Source organism: Bos mutus, chromosome 22, assembly GCF_027580195.1.
Source record: "Bos mutus isolate GX-2022 chromosome 22, NWIPB_WYAK_1.1, whole genome shotgun sequence".
In the NCBI taxonomy this organism is placed as follows: domain Eukaryota; kingdom Metazoa; phylum Chordata; class Mammalia; order Artiodactyla; family Bovidae; genus Bos; species Bos mutus.
The window spans coordinates 47,483,882-47,501,772 of record NC_091638.1 but is presented as its reverse complement, the minus strand read 5'-3'; the positions used below and the strand labels follow the sequence as shown (position 1 = coordinate 47,501,772).

General features: G+C 50.2%; 1 protein-coding gene across 5 annotated transcripts in view; it reads left to right on the top strand.

Annotated features, from left to right (window-relative positions):
* Nucleotides 1–17,891, top strand: part of CACNA1D (calcium voltage-gated channel subunit alpha1 D) — a 346,003-nt gene that overhangs the window by 303,356 nt on the left and 24,756 nt on the right. For all 5 annotated transcript variants that reach the window (XM_070359809.1, XM_070359808.1, XM_070359810.1 and 2 more), the window contains 8 exons: nt 4,326–4,454; nt 6,679–6,744; nt 8,709–8,800; nt 9,694–9,853; nt 10,446–10,573; nt 10,708–10,804; nt 14,112–14,214; nt 14,528–14,629. In XM_070359809.1, the coding sequence (XP_070215910.1) occupies nt 4,326–4,454; nt 6,679–6,744; nt 8,709–8,800; nt 9,694–9,853; nt 10,446–10,573; nt 10,708–10,804; nt 14,112–14,214; nt 14,528–14,629 (877 nt within the window). The remainder of the gene's footprint in view (nt 1–4,325; nt 4,455–6,678; nt 6,745–8,708; nt 8,801–9,693; nt 9,854–10,445; nt 10,574–10,707; nt 10,805–14,111; nt 14,215–14,527; nt 14,630–17,891) is intronic.

Genomic DNA, 17,891 nt, shown 5'->3' with positions numbered 1-17,891 from the left:
AAATGTCAGATGAGGACTGGCGGGCTCATTTTTGCTCCTTCTTTGATGCCTGTTTGTTCCTAGAGTGGAGAAATGACCCAGCCTCATATTCTCCATAACCCAGAGAATGGCTGTCGCTGACATTTAGACTTGGCCTGTGTCGTTGCTACTGGGGAGGCAGCACACTTGTTTAGAAGCCATGTCTGCATTGTTGGTACTCAAGAGCAACAGTAGGGAGCCCACTCCCAGGCACGTCAGAACTGTCGCTGACTTGTGGACCCAGGGTGGACCAGGTGGCCCACAGCTATCCTCCGTCTCTTGTTCTGAATCCACAGTCAGGTTGCTCAGCCCTCCATGCTGTATGCTCACCCTTTTCCAGGAACCAGGTAGCTGGTTTCTGGAGACAGACTCAGCAATCCCTAATACAGAAGCCTTCCATGCCAGAGGTGTTACCTGTCAGGTCAGAAGTCAGAGGCTCCCCATAGGAATTCCCCAGTATGCTTCAGAGTAACTGATTTGCTGGGATGCTGGCTTGCTTCCTGTCTGGATTGGAAAACAACATCCTTTCAGCTTTTTCAGGAAAAGATGAGACTTAATGAGTAAACGCAGGCTTCCCTAGTGGCTCAGCTGGTAAAGAGTCTGCCTGCAATGTGGGAGACCTGGGTTCAATCCCTGGCTTGGGAAGATCCCCTGGAGAGGGGAATGGCTACCCATTCCAGAATTCTGGCCTGGAGAATTCCACGGACTGTACAGTCTTATGGGGTCGCAAAGAGTCGGACACGACTGAGCCCCTTTCAGTTTCACTTGGTTTGCTTTGTGTCTGGATTGGAAAATGGCATCCTTTCAGTTTTTTTGGGGAAAAGATGAGACTTAATGCTTAAATGCTGACTGCTCCCTGTGCACTTGGGGAACTCAGGACTCATTTGACTCCTGTGGCTGCAGAGGGGTTGGCCTGGAGCCTACATCTCAAGAGCCTGCTTAGGAGCCCTGTGGGAAGGGGCTTTCCAGACCCTGGTGTATAGTTTGGCTTCCTAAGGCTGAGGGTCCATGCTCCTGTAGGGTTTCAGAACGAAGACTGGCATCTCAGGAAGGAGCTAGCAAGGCCATCTAGCCCAGGGCCCAGGATGACCCTGGAAACCCCCCTATTGAAGACTGATCGTTTAACCCTCAGTGCTGTCTGTAGAAGCTTCCTGGGGACTGAGACCTTCCCTAGTGTCCTGGCCTCTAGGAGTGTCCTGTGGTTGATCCCAGGAGTCTGGCAGAGTGGTGTCTTGCTCAGGGTCCATTTATACCCTTCGCCAGCTCCCTGGGTTTGTGAGCCGCCTCCATCCCTCATGGAAGATGGGGATGGCCCTACTCAGTTTGCATCCTTCTGAGTACTGAACCCTCATCAACCCCAGAAGAAGCCATTGCTTAGCTGTAACAGCCTGTGTGGGCTTTTCTGGTGGCCCCACTCTGTGTGGCTGCTCCACATCTAAAGGGAATGAGCTGTTGTGAGTGACAGGCTGAGTTGGAACCACCTGGGAGCTTTTAAAAATACCCAAAGCTTGGGCATACTCCAGGTCCTTTAAATAAGAATCTTTGGAGTTGGAACCAGGCGTCAGAGTGTTAAAGATCCCCAGATAGTTCCTATGGGTAGCCCAGGGTGAGAGCTGGCCTGCCCTTTTCATCGGGCTGGCGTTTGTAGTTTAGGAAAGCCATCCTCAGGGTCCCTCAGTTTGGAAGATATTTTGGCAACTTGGACTTTTCCCCGAGTGCTACCAGTGACATCCTCCCTGCCCAGCAGAGCATGTGGCGGCTGGGGAGGGGCGTCCCAGGCTGCTCACATCCTCCCTGCCCAGCAGAGCATGTGGGGGCTGGGGAGGGGCGTCCCAGGCTGCTCACATCCTCCCTGCCCAGCAGAGCATGTGGCGGCTGGGGAGGGGCGTCCCAGGCTGCTCTGGGAGCGCATGCAGCCTGCTGTGCTGTTTGCCCTGTGCTTCCATTCTTGCATGCCGTGCTGCCTTGTCCCTCCACAAATGCTATCTCTTCCTCCTTTTTGTTTTTTTGAACAAGAATACCCATGATTTCATGTTCGTAGCCCAAGATCTGGCATACTTCAGAGACAGCAGTTGAAAAAGAGACATACGCTTCAAAAGTCCGTTTGGCAGCTAACTTTCCCATGTCACCAGCGGGGTGTACAAGCTCGGTCATTCTTGGAGCAGGCTAGGGAGGGGTCAGCCAGGCCCCTCCTGGAGAGGCTTGAGCCAGGTCATGGCCAAAAAGAGTGTGGTCCCCGACCAGCAGCCTTTTATTCTCTTGCAGGTCTAACACGACTTTGCAAAAGTATCCCACAGAGTGTTGTCTGGTACACACTCTGGTCTCCTTGAGCACACATACACATGCACACACCTCCTCACAGGCCAGCTGTGTGGGTGAGACTGGAGCCCCCTGCACATAGCCCTGAGGGAGATGGTGTGGGAAAGCAGGTAAACAAAGTCCTTCATTTGTTACAGTCATGAGTTAAAAACCATCATCTGTCCCTTTAAGGAGATACAGTCTCTTTTGAGGTGAGATAATAGAAGGAATGTAAAAAGAGCATCCCAGCTGAAGCCGGGACCCCTTCCTAACCCCTCCAGAACCTGTTAGTCCTAGCTTCATAATCTCATTGTTGAATTTCAGTTGTGAGATGTCGTGCCCAAATGCCTTATATTTTATGAATTTTACAGAGTTTTAGTTTTGGTCTTAGGAGGCAGCCGTAAACAAGAGTGAGCCTTCAGAAGGGAGTTTTTCCTCTCCTGTTATCTCCAGGGAGGAGAACCCAGCTGATTGTTGTATGCATCCGGGCATGCATGCACATCCCTTAGCTGTACAGACACGCCATGCAGGGAGGCTCCCTAGAGGCCTGGAGAGCGCCCGGCAGTTCATGGCCCCTCAACCAGAAGAGCCCCCTTCCTGTGCTGGCTGCCCGGTAGCCTGGCCGCTTCAGCAGAGGTGACCCCACTGGAGGGAAGGCTGGCACTTCCCAACTCTTGTTCAGCCATCGTTGTTGAATTTGAAGATGCCTCCTGATATTTGTGAGTTGGCTTACAACCTCTTTGCATTCTCATAATCACTTACTGAACCTCTGATAAGTGCCAGACACTGTGCTGGGCACTGACTGGAATGAGGTGAGGCCCCTGCCCCTGGGGCCTCCCAGCCTGAGTAGGGAGGCAGGTGAGCACAGGGCAGCAAGGGCTGGGATTCTGCACCCTGGGGACCAGAGCCCAGCCAGACCTCAGGTGAGGCAGTGCTGAAGAAGCCCAGGGCACGCTGGTGCTAGGCTGCTTCTTCCCAGGAGTTATCTAGAGCAGAGCCTTCTCAGTGGGGCCGTGACAGCTTCAGGGGGTAACCAGCCCCTCTCCGGTGTGCTCCGACTCAGCCCCACCAGTTCTGTGGGCCTGGGAGCAGAGTGGAGTCTGGGAGGTTTGAGGACCACAGGCAGCTCCCACTCAGTTTTCCCTGTTGGGTAGAGTCATCCTGTTCCCCAGGGTTAGGAATGGTTTCCCTCAGAGCAGTTCGTTCCTCAGACCCACAACCCCGACTAAGAAAATAGAATCCCACCCTGCATTTCTGCGTGTGGGGACCCCGAGGTCTTGTAGCGTTATCTTCTACTGGATGTCTGTCAGCCTTGGAACATCACGTCCTGGGGTGTCGATTGGCAAGGAGTGTGTCCGTGGCTTGCGTCAGTGGCTGCCCGCCTTCAAGTCCAGCCCCAGGCAGTGCCGTGGCATTTCCTCAGGGAGGAAGCACATGGGTTCTCCTGAGACACAAACCACAGAATGTTTAAAAGCGGGGAGGGGCTATTCTCCTGAACCCCAGCTTCCTTCCTAGTTCATTAATGCATTTTCGATCTTTGATTTCTTAAAGCCAACTGAAAGTGAAAGTGTCCCTGTCCCAACCGCTACACCTGGGGTAAGATCAGTGACTAGTCCCCAGGGGGCTGGGTCTTTCCCTTGAGTTTATTTGGCCATGTCGAGTCCTCCACTAGTTGTTCTGTATTCTCCATGATTGTCCTTCCAGAACAGTGTCTGCAGTGGTTTGCATTCATCATCAGTGTCCAGTACTCTTGACCAGCCCAGCGTCCTCCTCTTAACACTCTAGACCACGTGGACATGCATGTGCTGTGTGGACGCAGTTTTCCAAAGCCCTGTGTTGTTAGCATGTAACTTCTCCTTTCATATCATGCTTTGTAAGGTGCAAAAGCCCTAGAAACACATCTTGAATTCTTACCTCTGCCACCTCTGTGTGCATCTGTTGCTGTTTTTCTGAAAGTGTTGCATGTTCTACTTTCCATTGGGTTTGACCTCTCCATGATAACCCTTCAGAACTCTGAAGAGAGCAATAGAATCTCCATCACCTTTTTCCGTCTTTTCCGAGTGATGCGATTGGTGAAGCTTCTCAGCAGGGGGGAAGGCATCCGGACGCTGCTGTGGACTTTTATTAAGTCCTTCCAGGTAAGAGCCATCCATGCCAGGGGCTTCTTTGAAGATCATATGTAAGTCAGAGGTCGTTCCCTATCATAGAGGATCCACCCTCCCTTCGGCAGGACCACTGTGATCATCAAGGTCCATGGAGGACATAAAACGCGGAAGAGACCGCCCAGCATTGCTTGGGAAAATCACTTAGAATGAGTTGCTTAAGGAAGCAGAAGAAAGAGCAGTAAGGACCCGCAGCTGAGAGCTCTGTGGCATTTCCAAGACGGACAGAGATATAGGGCTTCACGCCCGGGGTGAATGGTGATGTCTGAGAGAGGGAGGGTCCCAGCCGATCCCTGGAAGCGTCGTAAGGCTGCCACAGTCCAGTCCGGTGGCTAACCTGTTGATAAATACAAAGTCAAGAGACCAACTGGCCTGGGCCAGCACACCGTCCCCCATCCTGGGTTATCCTGTGCCTGGCAGGGTTGCATAGTGGAGGGCATCTAGGTATAAACCAGTCCCCTTTGTCAGCTGTGCTCTCCAAGCTGCTCCAAACAGAACGCAGCTTCTCCTGTACCTTCTGGCACCCCACACCAGATATTCCAGTCTTTTGGACTTACTCCATTGGGAGGGGCCCACATTCTTATCCAGAGGTACACCACTTGGGGAGCTTGTAGATGCACACAAACATTAGAAAATAAGTCATGGATCTTCATTTCTTTATCTTTTGACAGTTTTTAATTCAAAAGCTATAAATGCTCACATTAACAAAGGAAGTTATCCAAAGATACACAGAGAACAACCCACCCCACGTCTCAAGTAACTGTTGTTAATATCCCAGGAGGCATTTTTCCACAGTGGGCAGATCTTTAACAGGTGAAGAGGAGAAGGTGTGCATCTGGGCAAGGAGGTCAGTCCAGAGGCTCGAAGGAAATTCACGAGTCCTGCTGGGGAAAGTGAGGTTGTGGAAGGAGCCGGGCTGTGGCTCTGAGAGAGACAGGGCCAGTGGGGGTTCCAGGCAGGGGAGCTTAGGTCCTGGAAAGGGATTAAAGCCTAGGCTGTTGTTATTAATGCAGAGCACCAATGTTTGTGACTGAGCTGCTGTAAAGATAGAATGATTCCCTGCAGTAATGTCATTCGTCCTTTTTAAAAAGGTTTTGGTCACTATAGATAAATTCATGTCACCAAGTAGCGGACCATAAAAATTGAGAAGCTGTGCCAACAAAATTCTTCAACACTTATCTAGGGAGAAAACGCATGTTGGTATGACAAGGACAGCCGGAAACTAACCCTGTGGGGCTGTTAACCAGCCCAGCTGTCATGATGGTGCAGCCGCTCTGGGCCAAGCTGGCAGTCACAGACCCAGACCTGGCACAAGTCGGGAGGCTTTTTAGCCACTGGCTGTCTGATGACCTTTCTCAGATAGGAGAACAAGTGGAGGCTTTATGCATGTGAGCTTGGCCTTAACAATCTGGGCACTCCCTGGAGGCATGCTGAGCACATGGATGTATTCTGTCACCTGAGATGAGGGAGAAAAGCATTTGAGGAGCCTTGGCTTAAAAGACCAGGGGTCTGTCTGATCTCACACCCATGCTTTTATCTGATGTTCCTAAGGAGAGCCTAGGCTTAGCCACCACAGGGCTAGCTCCTTTTCCTCCCCGTCCCAGCCCCCAGCTCTGCATTTCTTTCAAAAAGGGTGCATTTTAAGAAAAGTGTCTTGCTTTCTACAGCCACAGCCAAAAAGTAGTTCTTCCCCTCTGACCCAGTTTCCACTCCTAACACTTCACTCTAAGGAAGTACTTCAGCAGATACAAGGTGATTTTAAATAAAGATGTTCCTTTGCAAAACAGCTGCTTGCTCCCGCTGCAGACACACCCACAAAAGAAGGAAGCAAGCAGTTTGGAATCATTTTATCAATTACAGTAGTTTCACAAAGGAATCCAACAGTTATTTAAGCATTATTGTGAGAGGTAACACTATTTAAGAGGAGGACACACTGTTGATGACCGTGGCCAGCACATTATGCCTGCAGCTTCGTAAGCAGAGGTGTATGGGCTGCTGTCCTCAGGGCTGAAGCTGTGCTGCTGCGCTGGGGTTTATTTACAAAGCTCTTCCTCACTACTGATGTCCTTTCAGTATAGCATGGAAAAGAATAGAGGGTGTTCCCTATGTGGGCCTTCAGTTTCTCCCCTCCCCGCCCCCAAGCCATCGGTGCTGCAGGGGCCGGAGGCTCACACTGACCCGAGTACCTCCTGTCTTCCAGGCGCTCCCGTATGTCGCCCTTCTCATCGCCATGCTGTTCTTCATCTACGCGGTCATCGGCATGCAGGTATGCTCCAGCACCTCTCCCCTGGATCCCTTTGCTGCATCGCCCCAGCATGCTGCTCTTGGGACAGGTGGACTGGAAAGGCAGGTCATGGTTTTTTAGCCCGGCTTGGCTGCTAAAGAGCAATAAAGTTGAGAAAGACTTGGCCCTGCGGGACAGGGCTTGTACCAGCAAGAGCCCCAGGGTTAGAAGGGTGTGAGGAGGTTAAGCTGACTTTAGGGCTCTCCCCACCCCCGATCTGTGTCTGAGGAGAGCCAACTGATGGGGAAAACCCACAGTTGAGTGTAGACAAGTGCAGTACTGAAAGAAGCCGTAATTGTCCTGTTTTCTGTACCACAGTTGCTAAAAGGATACTGAGTGATACTAAAATCTGTTTATCATCTGAAAGCATTTCAGATGCTGGGGCTGAAGTGAGCCATTATCTTGCCTCAGAAGCGCCCCTCTAAAAAGAAGCATGCAAGCAAGCCCTCCTGTGACCTGGGGTCTGCTCTCCATCCCCTCGTGAGGTGTGAAGAGGGGACAGGAGCTCACTAACAACTGAGCCTAACATGAAGTGGCTGGGTTGGGGCAGAGCCTCTGTGGGGAGAGGGAGGTGAAGGAGCCTGGTCCTGGATACCCTCCACCCCGGGGTCTCTCTGCCCTGCTCTCCACTGGTTCAGGTCAGGGAGTGCTGTGATGAGGAGGAGGAGAAGTATTCCAGTGGCAGAGACGTGGTGGTCCCGACTTTTGTATTCTTAAAGCAGAGAAGCATGTGTAAGTCACCAGGACTCACCAGGGTTTTTACTTGTGTATTTATTTTTAATTGAGGGATAATTGCTTCACAGTCTTGGTTTGATTTCTGCCATACATCAACATGAATTAGTCATAGCTGTACACATGTCCCCTCCCTCTTGAACCTTCCTCCCACATCCTACCCTTTGCCACTGCTCTAGGTTGTTACAGAGCCCCGGTTTGAGTTCCCTGAGTCATACAGCGAATTCCCGTTGGCTACCTATTTTACGTATGGTAGCGTATATGCCTCCATGCTACCCTCTGCATTCACCTCACCCTCTCCTTCCTCCACCGCGGCCCCCCGCCCTTGTCCGTAAGTCTGTTCTCTGAGTCTGTATCTTCACTGTCGCCCTGCAAATAGGTTCATCAGTACCATCTTTCTAGATTCCATGTCACCAGGGGTTTTGAATGAAGAGTCAGTGTGCTTGAGCCCCTGTATTTCAGCGGCTTTTGGTGCTCTGGGCCCTGAAAGGTCTTTTATGCCATAACGTCCTCATGTAAAACTTAAGTGTTACAGAGAACTGCAAACTGCATCACACGTACCACCCCATGTTCACTGAAGAGTCTTGGCTTGGCATCAGGCTCTTCCTAAATGTCAGTCTGCTTCTATAATCTCTGTGAGTGAAGCACTCAGTAACTTCTCCTGGCCCTTACAGCAAAGCCCACCAGCCCCCTGTGCTTGTCCACAGCCTGTCTTTGGTCTGTCTATCACATTCACTTTGGCTTCATTTCCTGGAGTACCCAGGCCATGTCTCTTCTGCTCCTTTGCAGGCCTTGCACCCTCTGCCTGGAGCACCCTTTGCCCTCCTTGTCGCCTGACTGGGTTCTCCTTACCCTTCAGTCCAGTCCTTATCCTCACTTCTCCTGCAAGCCTTCCCTGGTGCCAGCCCCCAGCCTCAGGGATCCCCTGAGCCTGTTCTGTGCTTCCTGTGGGGCTGGACCAGCCGAACTCCCATTGGGAGGGCTGCCTGTCTGGTTATTTCTGCGTCCCTTCCCCAGGGTAGGAACTTGCCGAGCTGAGGATGTGCCCAGTGGTTAGAAGAGAGCCCAGCACACCTCAGTGGGATGAATCAAGTGCCAGGCATTTTGGGTATTGACTGAACTTGAGTTCTAAATTCACATGTGGAGGGCTTTTTTTTTTTTTTCCTCCATATGATAAAATTTTTTCTTTTTCCCCTAATAATTTCTCTCTCTAGATGTTCGGGAAAGTGGCCATGAGAGATAACAACCAGATCAACAGAAACAACAATTTCCAGACCTTTCCCCAGGCGGTGCTGCTGCTCTTCAGGTGACCGAGTCCAGTCCCGAGTAGATGTCTCTGGCTTTGGGCTCCAGAGCAAAAGAGGACCCGAGTTCTTAAAGCAGTTGGGTCCTGGTGGTTTTTTGTATTTGTTTTGTATTCTTACATGGACATGGTAGCATTTTAGTCACAGAGGAATTTTGTTGGCTTTTGGTCATTCACATTGTGATTGGCGTAAGGTTCTCCATTTGGGAGTGAATGAGTAGGTCTGCTGAGCCACTGGGAGGGTATGGAGTATATGCTCACACGTGGGCGCATGCACTCAAACAACCAGGAAAATGAAAATTTAGCCGGAACATGGAAGCCTTTTGCACAGTCAGTGGGGAGCTTTGTGAGATGCACAATTTCAAGCTGTATGGGATTGTTTTTAACTCTTTTTAATAACTTTGTAAACAGAGTGCCTTGAAGTGTGAGAACTTTCTAGAAACCATACAAGTAATTTCTATTGACTCTAGTGACTGGAGAGCAAATTCTTTGTAAGTTAGTTTCCAGTTCTTTTCTTTCAACAGAATTGAATGGGGAATCTAATCAAGCTGTCAGATGTTAGGTTGCTAAAAATAATAATCATTTAAAAATTACAGTGTAAGTGTCTAAAAGAGAGAAGACAACAAAACAAACATCCCTTTATACTAAAAGAATTGATGTGCTTGTATCCAGTGGTTGATGCATATCAAAGGGAGTTTCAGCTGGTCCTCCACTTACTGATACAAGTTGCATTTGAAAATAAATAGGATTTTCAGTTTAGGAATTTTGACTAAATCAAGCTGCCTTCCTCCCAAATTACTTAGGTTTTGATCTAATTGAAAAATATTTTTTCTTAAAATTTCTTGAGGGTCTAAGCCTTATATGCCTTCTTTCTTTCTTTGCTTGATCCAAAAAAGGTGTGCGACGGGGGAGGCCTGGCAGGAAATCATGTTAGCCTGCCTCCCGGGGAAGCAATGCGACCCCGACTCGGATTACAACCCCGGGGAGGAATACACATGTGGGAGCAACTTCGCCATCGTTTATTTCATCAGTTTTTATATGCTCTGCGCATTTCTGGTAAGTGATCAGAATTGCCTCACAAACCCCTGCACTCCTCTCATAGATATTCATGTCTCATTTGAGATTCAGACCAGTAATATTGCCCCATCAAATAGCTGTGCGGTATCTTATGTTGACGAGCACTCTAGACTCCACTGGGCAGTTGAGGTTTCTGCTGAGTGAGGCCTGTGTTAATATAAACGCCTTTGTTGTAATAGGGGTTTTGGTGCTCACTAACAGGCTTCACCACTCTAGCTTCTTAGGGCTGCTGGTTCTTTTATAAAAATCTCAAAGCCACTGCACATAGTAGTAACTTACGACAGTGAGTTATTCGGTGCAACTTATAAAACTCCAGTGTGTTTCAAAAGATCAGACAATACCTACCCACCCCCCGCCACCCTCCCCGCCACCCCCGGGGACTATACCCAAACCATTTGTGAAAGCTGGAAGCCTGCTTTTTCTTAATCATTCTTTAGAAGGAAAGTTTTTCAGCCTTTCTGGGAGAAATGGGTCCAGATGTCTTGTGACCCTTATAATCAGGAAGCACTCACTAGGATTGAACCCAGCTAAACTCACTGCACCTGAAACTCCCCTCGATTGGCTTTTACAGATCATCAACCTCTTCGTGGCTGTCATCATGGACAATTTTGATTATCTCACCCGGGACTGGTCTATTCTGGGGCCTCACCATTTAGATGAATTCAAACGGATCTGGTCTGAATATGACCCCGAGGCAAAGTAAGTGGAAAAGAATTCCATGTGGCTTGTATGAGCTGTTTCTGGGTGTTGGCTGTGCTCCCTGGGAAGGTGGGAGGGACCTCAAGCCTGGATGGGTGGTGCCACCCTGCCCTCACGCTGCACTTTGCCTCCAGGGGCAGGATCAAGCACCTGGACGTGGTCACTCTGCTCCGCCGCATCCAGCCTCCCCTGGGCTTCGGGAAGTTGTGTCCACACCGGGTAGCCTGCAAGGTGAGCGTCTTGTTGGCGTGCCTGAAGGCCTCTCAGAGGGCCTCCCCGCTTTAGTCAGCACTGATTAACTTATGTTCTGCGGAGCCTGTCGTCAGGCGCTGGCGGGGTGCTGAGATGAATGTTATGTGGTTGCCATCCTTGAGGAGCTCTTGAATGTATAACTCTCAAGTCACCCTTTCAGCCAACGATAAGGTTAGGAAGGGAATTATGTAATTTGTCACTGGTTGGGAGAAGGGAATGGTGACACTTACATCAGGTTCAGCAGGAGAGAAGTAGGAGTTTGTCAGAGCGGAAAGAGCATCACAGAAGGGGAGCCTAGAGAGCCCAGACGGGGAGGCAGGAGAACAAAGAGTGGCTGGTGTGGCTGGAACACGAGAGAAGGTGGCAGAGGCCTGAGGCCCCAGCTGAGTGTAGCTGCGCGGAGCCTTCTGTGTCATGCTGAGTCTCATGGAAGGAACGTGAATAGAGGTCTGTTCTAGAAAGTTGCCTCTAGACAACAGAGAGGTAAACTGGAGACAGGAGAACACCCAGGAGAGCTGTTGCATTATCTCACTGCAACATATGGCAAGAGCCGGAGGGAGGGCAGTGGAGTGGGCGTGGAGAGGAGGTGTTGGCTTAGGGGTCTGCTTAGGGAGTAGAATGGAGAGGACTTGGTGATCTGAACATCTCCGAGCTGGTGTGATGGTGCACATGGTGACCCTCTGTTGCCAGGGCTCCCTTCCCAGGGAGCCTGCATCGAGCGGTGGCCTCTCAGGGGTGGATTCAAGTCTCTTGCTAAAACCACACTCTTTGTCAGATGGGACTTGAACCCATCTGCACCTCAGATTGAGACTTGAACCCACAATCCCTGCCTTAGGAGGGGACTCGAACACAGTCTCTTAGTTTAAACCATTCACTTGGGCTTACTGAAACTCAGGTTTTTTTTGTCTCAATGTGGAAAGAATTCAATATGAGGCAGAGTGGCTGGCAAAGAGTGAGTTTATTAGCATAGGATGCTTGTGAGAGATACAGGGGGCAGGCAAGCGAGCGCAGCCCCGAGAGCAGAGAGGTTTACGTTTTTATAATCAAAGGAAAAGTAAAGGAGAGAATATCCCCTTCTTCCTCATTTTTAGGTAGATATCAAGGCTGATACCCTTCGTTCCTCTTTTAACCTTTTATGGTGTAACCAGGACCATCATGGTGGTGTTTAAATCGTATGTTTATTAACAAAAGGGTGGTAATGTATACTAAAACAAGGTAATTGATCTCAGGTTTTGGTATAATATCCCCTTTCACCTAGCTTCTTTTCCCTTTCACCTGTATTCCTGTCACGGCCGCATGCAGGTGTGCTGCTCTCCAGCTCCCTGACTTGGTGAATGAGACTCAGACCCCATGCCTACTGTCTGGTGCTTTGCTTGTGTACACTGTTGCTTGGTTACTGGATTCTCTTGTTGAGTGACCGAAGGCTTGCAACAGTCTCCCAAGCTCGCTTAGAATTCCCTTCTGTCTTCAATGCCCTAGTGGGACTTTTAAGCTAAGTATTTAATTATCCTGCTCCATTCCTATCACCACCTCACCCCATTCCTGACGTTTTCATATCAGACCATGCTCTCTGTAAGCTCTCCTCGAGATCTGGTTTCTTTTGGTAGAGTTCATGTCAAATCACCTGGAATCAGCTGTAGAAACAGAAAAGGACCCCCATGTTTTAGAGGAGAAATGTGGGAGTTTGTCTGTTGAAACTGCCGTGTAGAAATCCGGCCAGACTGTGCAACACCTGGTCCCCTCTTCCCACAGATCTGATGGGATTCAGGGTCAGGGGTTCACCTTACCCTCAGAGGGGTGCTAGGCTAGCTCTAGACAGAATCGCAGTAGAGTGGAGTCTACAGTGTATTTCAGGCTTTCAGAGAAATCTGAGTCTAACTCATTTTGCCCTGTGCTGGAAGTCCAGAAAGCTTCATTGGCAAGTCCTTGGGCTCCTTGCCTGAGTCTTTGCTTCTGCTCATCCTGAACTCTGGATGTCGGCGCAGAGAATAAGTCATGGATGTTGACTTTTTCCCATAGATTTCACAGTACCAGGCTCTTTTCTGCTTTCCAAGAACAAGATGAGTTTTAGCTCATGGTTATTGTTTTATGTTTGCGTTTGCAGACCCTTTTATGTAAAAGATCTAAGGAAGGACCTGTGTAAGTAAAAGTGGACTACTTTGTGCTCTAAGGACAAAGCAGTTTGCTGATTCAGAAATTTACCAGGAGATGCAAGTAAATGTGCAGGCTGTCCAAGTAAATGCATGCGTTGGAGAAGGAAATGGTAACCCACTCCAGTACTCTTGCCTGGAGAATCCCAGGGACGGAGGAGCCTGGTGGGTTGCCACCTATGGGGTTGCACAGAGTCAGACACGACTGAAGCGACTTAACAGCAGCAGCAGTCCAAGTAAATTTCAGGCTGTCCTAGGACTAGGAATTCAGGTAGGGTGAATCCTGTGTACCCAAGGTTGTAGTCCATTGATAGGGAGGAGGAAAAGCTTTTAACATCTTTCTTTTGGGACACCTTGTCAGCCGAAAGTAAGAAGTGTGAAACTATTAGTAATTCTAAGTACCACTTCTTTAGCACTTACACCTGCCAGGCACCCAGCTGAAGTGTCTATGCCCTTAGTGTCTATGATATCCTTTAACCCTTGCACTGCACTTGGCTCTGGGCATGTCATCTGCATCAGCTGGGGCCAGAGAGGGTGTTTTCTCTCATCCTAGTCCTCTCCGGCTCTCAGTGCTGGTGTTACAAGGGTAAAGAGAGAGAAGACAGGAGCAGGACATGGGGGATCCAGCTCTGCAAGGCCAAACCCTCGGAGGAACCACATGGACTTGTACAAAACCCTCCACAGTGGTGTCTCCGGGGAAGGGTCCTTGAAGGACACTCCCCAAGTTAGGAAAAGTAATGGGCTTCATTGGTTGAGGACCTTTGTCTCAGACTCTGTGCCTGGCTCATCATACCTGGTATATCATTTTACCCCCAAACAGCCTTTAAAGATGTGCCCAGCATGGAGGCTTGACCCCAAGACACAGGGGAGCCAGCTGATGAGAAGGGGAGAGGAATGCATGAATAGTAGGGGACTAAACAGTTAAAAAAAAAAACAAACACGTTATCTGAGTGCCAGCATTTGTGCTTTGTCATCGCAGAGCCCCTCAAATGGTAGGTGCCCCTCAATGGCCATTAACTTGAATCAAGGAGCCATTAGAAAGGAGCTGGAGAGAATAAACAGAAAATAAATGGAATGGACTGCAGCTGTCCTCGGTTGTTTGCATTCTATCAAGGGACTTTTCTTTCTGTTTACAGAGACTAGTTGCTATGAACATGCCACTCAACAGTGATGGGACAGTCATGTTTAATGCAACTCTGTTTGCTCTGGTTCGAACGGCTCTTAAAATCAAGACTGAAGGTGAGCCCTCCCTGGAAGCAGGACAGGTGGGAGAAGAGGACGGGGAGGCCATGTCCCACCTTAATTCTCACGTGGACCTCTTCTTGTCAGAAGCCCCCCCCCCAGGGGCCGGGGTGGTGCATGTAATCAGGATGTCTGTGCTGGGCCCTCTGGCCAGGCCAGCCTCCTCCACCTTTCTCTCCTCCCTTCATGCTCACTTTGTCCCAGAGAGCTCAGAGGTGACTCGTGCCACCGGCAGCTCTGGTGAGAACAGAGAGGCGTTGCAGGGGAAAAGAAACAAGGCTCATTTGCCTCTCTTGCATTTTGAATCCAGGCAACCTGGAACAAGCTAATGAAGAACTCCGAGCTGTGATCAAGAAAATTTGGAAGAAAACCAGCATGAAGCTACTTGACCAAGTTGTTCCTCCAGCTGGTGGTCAGTGCAATTTATTTCCTAAGTAGCTCTTGACCAACATGTTGGTTTCACTGCTAGTCTCCAGGAATCCCAGCGTGTTTGCAGAAGGCTTGAGGTACCAGCCAGAACATCGAGGCCAGCAGCTAAAGAAGGCCCTTATGGCCATCAGTGTAATGATTTGTGGTAACGTGAAGACCATTCCAGACAAAGGAGAGGCTTCAGTGAGAAGGAAACTGAGACCCAGATCGCTGAAGCAGAGGTTCTCTTGTGGGTGGAGGAAGTCATGTTAGGAGAACAAGCTTGGGGCCTCAAAACCAAAAGCCTGTGTTTTTTTTGGGGGGAGGGGGGAGTTGCCCAAAATGAAGTACTTAAAACTAGTTTCCATATATCCTTCAACATGTTGTTGAAAATGTCTCACAAAAAAAAGCTTTTGAAAAATGGTATTTTTGAAATGCTCTAAGACTAGATCTATTACCCAAACGTCCCTTTAATTAGAATTTAGAGTAGAGATGGAACTAACAGGCATGCTTATTTCTTTTTGTTGTTTATCATAAAATAACTGACTAAACTTTTCTCAGACTTATATATATATAACACACATATATATATAATCCAGATACTGTTTTTCCATTTTTGTTTAAGTACACATTGACTTAAAAGTGGAGGTGGTTGTGTTTTGACTTTCATTTTCGAGTTTTAAAGGTGCAGGATCCGTCTGCTCAGTGCGAACACACCCGGCCTCTACCCCCTCAGCCCCGGGTGTGTTAGAAATGTTTGGTGTGTTTTGTAACAAACTGAATTGCGTCACTCCCAGTGGGGCTGGCTCAGGTCTGAAAGCTGAGTCTGGAACCCCAGGCCAGGACAGTGGCCTCTCCTTTTGAGAAAGTGGCAACCTCTGGATCCTGGGGGATAGTGCAGCTTGCTGGCTGGCTCTGTTCCCCACGTGACGCCAGAAGCACTGTGAGCTCTTGTTGCTGGAGGGAGCCACCCAGAGCTGGCAGGGCCAACAGCTCAGAGCTGGGAAAGAGGACCCACCAAGAAATGATTAAGGGAAAGCGTGCAAGACAAAACACCAACAGAACCAAACAAAAACTCCCACCCAGAGAGAGGTGCCTGGCTCCCCACAGGAGAACTGACCCTGCACCTTTAAAACAGCTCTTTGGTTTCCGTTCTTTTCTTTTTAGCTGCACACCCAGGTGTTCGCATGGCTGAGACGAATTGCTTTTCTTAAATTGTTGTAACAATGTGCTTGAGCTTTTTCTGCAGCCTCCATTCCTTTCGAGTCTCAGTCTTTCAGAATATTCTGAAGCAATTCTGTTTTAGGGTGGTGGCATGGAATCGGAGTTATCTCTTGCCAACTGTATTCCCCTACATATTTCTCACGATGCAGATGCATGCTTCAGAATAGCGGGCTATACCTGTCTCGGGGGAACCTTCCTCGCAGGCCCCCCCCTCGTCTCACCTCTCTTGATGCGCCACCCTCCCTACAGCCCAATCTCTCACATCAGTGCCATCCTGGCAAGGCTCACCTGGGGAGAGTCATTCACATTTCTGTGAAACTTCATTTGTTTCTATTTCACCAAGAAAAAAAAGGGGTCTGGAATTTGCCTCCCTTCCTTTGATCAGCTTGTAGCCCTACTAGGCTTTTCTTAAAGGCTACATAGTCTTCCTCTTTCCTGGCCCAATGGTGGGCCCTGCTTTTCTCTCTGCATTTCTTAACGTGGATTGGGGGTTAGGGTGACAAGGGTTAATCTCTTCCAAAATGGCAGTCAGAGCTCCGGAAAACCTGGAAAGGAAACAGCACCTTAGTAGGGATGGGATGCTCAAGAAGTTCTATGGCCCAGGTGGTGGATGTGCCAAGCATAGAGCTTATCCAGGCTGATGTCAAATAAGGGCTCTTGTCACTGAATTTCCGAAGGTGGAGACTTTAGGCTTTAGGGCAGAGGCTCTGGTTGAGTTGCTGGGCAGGGTTGTAGCATCTGCGTTCACCCTTTGCCTCTTTGTCTTTCCTCTTACCTTCCCAGTAGATGAGCCTTTCCCACCCCGTGGAGCACTTAGAGAAGGGGGATATATTTACGACCCTCTGGGCCAGCGCGTGGATAGCTCCCATGGCGGAGGGACTCGGTGTCCACGGTAATCTGGCCAGAGGGCAGCAGACTGAGCCAGGCCAGCCCGGCACCTGGGACTGGCCTTTGTGGGGCACTCAGGGAACCCTTACAGCCCTGGTGGGAAAGCAGAGTCAGGGCCCATCTTAAAAGGCCTTGCCAGCACAGGGGTGATGTGAGGCACCCCCAGCTCATCGGGAGCTTGATGAGGTGATGCTCAGGAATGAGCCTGGGAGCCAGGCCAGAATGCCGGGCTCCGGCGCTGCCTCTGGCTGTGGGGACAGCCTGTCCGCTCTGTCCATGCTGAGGTGTCTCGTTTCCCATCCGGATCTTGCTCGTGTTCTCAGCTCCGCTGTGGCCTCCTGCCGAGTCATGGCTCTTCCCCTGTCCTCCCAGGGGCTCTTCTGTCTTTGGACCTTCGCTCCTGGACCTGAATCTTTGGCTCCTTTCCCCTGAGGAGTGTTCAGAGCGGTGACCCCATCGCTCTCTGAAGTCCCGGGCCCAGCCGGCCTCCCTGCACTCACTCCTTTTCCTTCTTTCTCTGTCCTGCTGTAGCTGTGAGTTTGCTGTCTTAAGACTCTTCCTGAGCCTGGTCTCAGTAGCTCAGCATCTCAGTGCAGAAGGTCAGGTAGCCCTTGGAGGCCCTGCTTGCAGAGCCCTAGGTGGGCACCTCCGCCCTGGAGCTGCCCCTTGGGCAGAAACACGATCCACCCTCTTCACTGAGTACAGCGACCACCACCCCGCCACTGCCCCACCCAGGTTCTGGGCCAGGGAGAGCCAGGACTCTCCCATAGGAGCCCCCTTGGGCCCTCTACGCTAGCACCATCCAGGCTGAAGGGGGAGAGCAGTTAGGCCTGCTTTTGCTGGAAGCACCCCAGCGAGGGATGAGATGGGCTTCCTGTGAGTATGGCCGGTGTTTTTGTGGGAGCCCACAGGGGAGACTAGGGACTCTGACTGGCAGAGGCTGGCTGACCCTGGGATTGTCGGGCCGCAGTTGGTCCGCCTCCTGCATGTGGCCTGGTGGAGAGGTAGACTTCGCTGGGGAGAGGCAGCCCCACAGCACCAGGAGGCTCTTGGAATGGAGCTGGGCCGTCCCTCAGGGAGTCAGTGGGGTGGAGAATGAGAACCCAGGTCTGGGAGGCCCATCTCCCAGCTCACCTGGCCTGGAGCAAGTCATG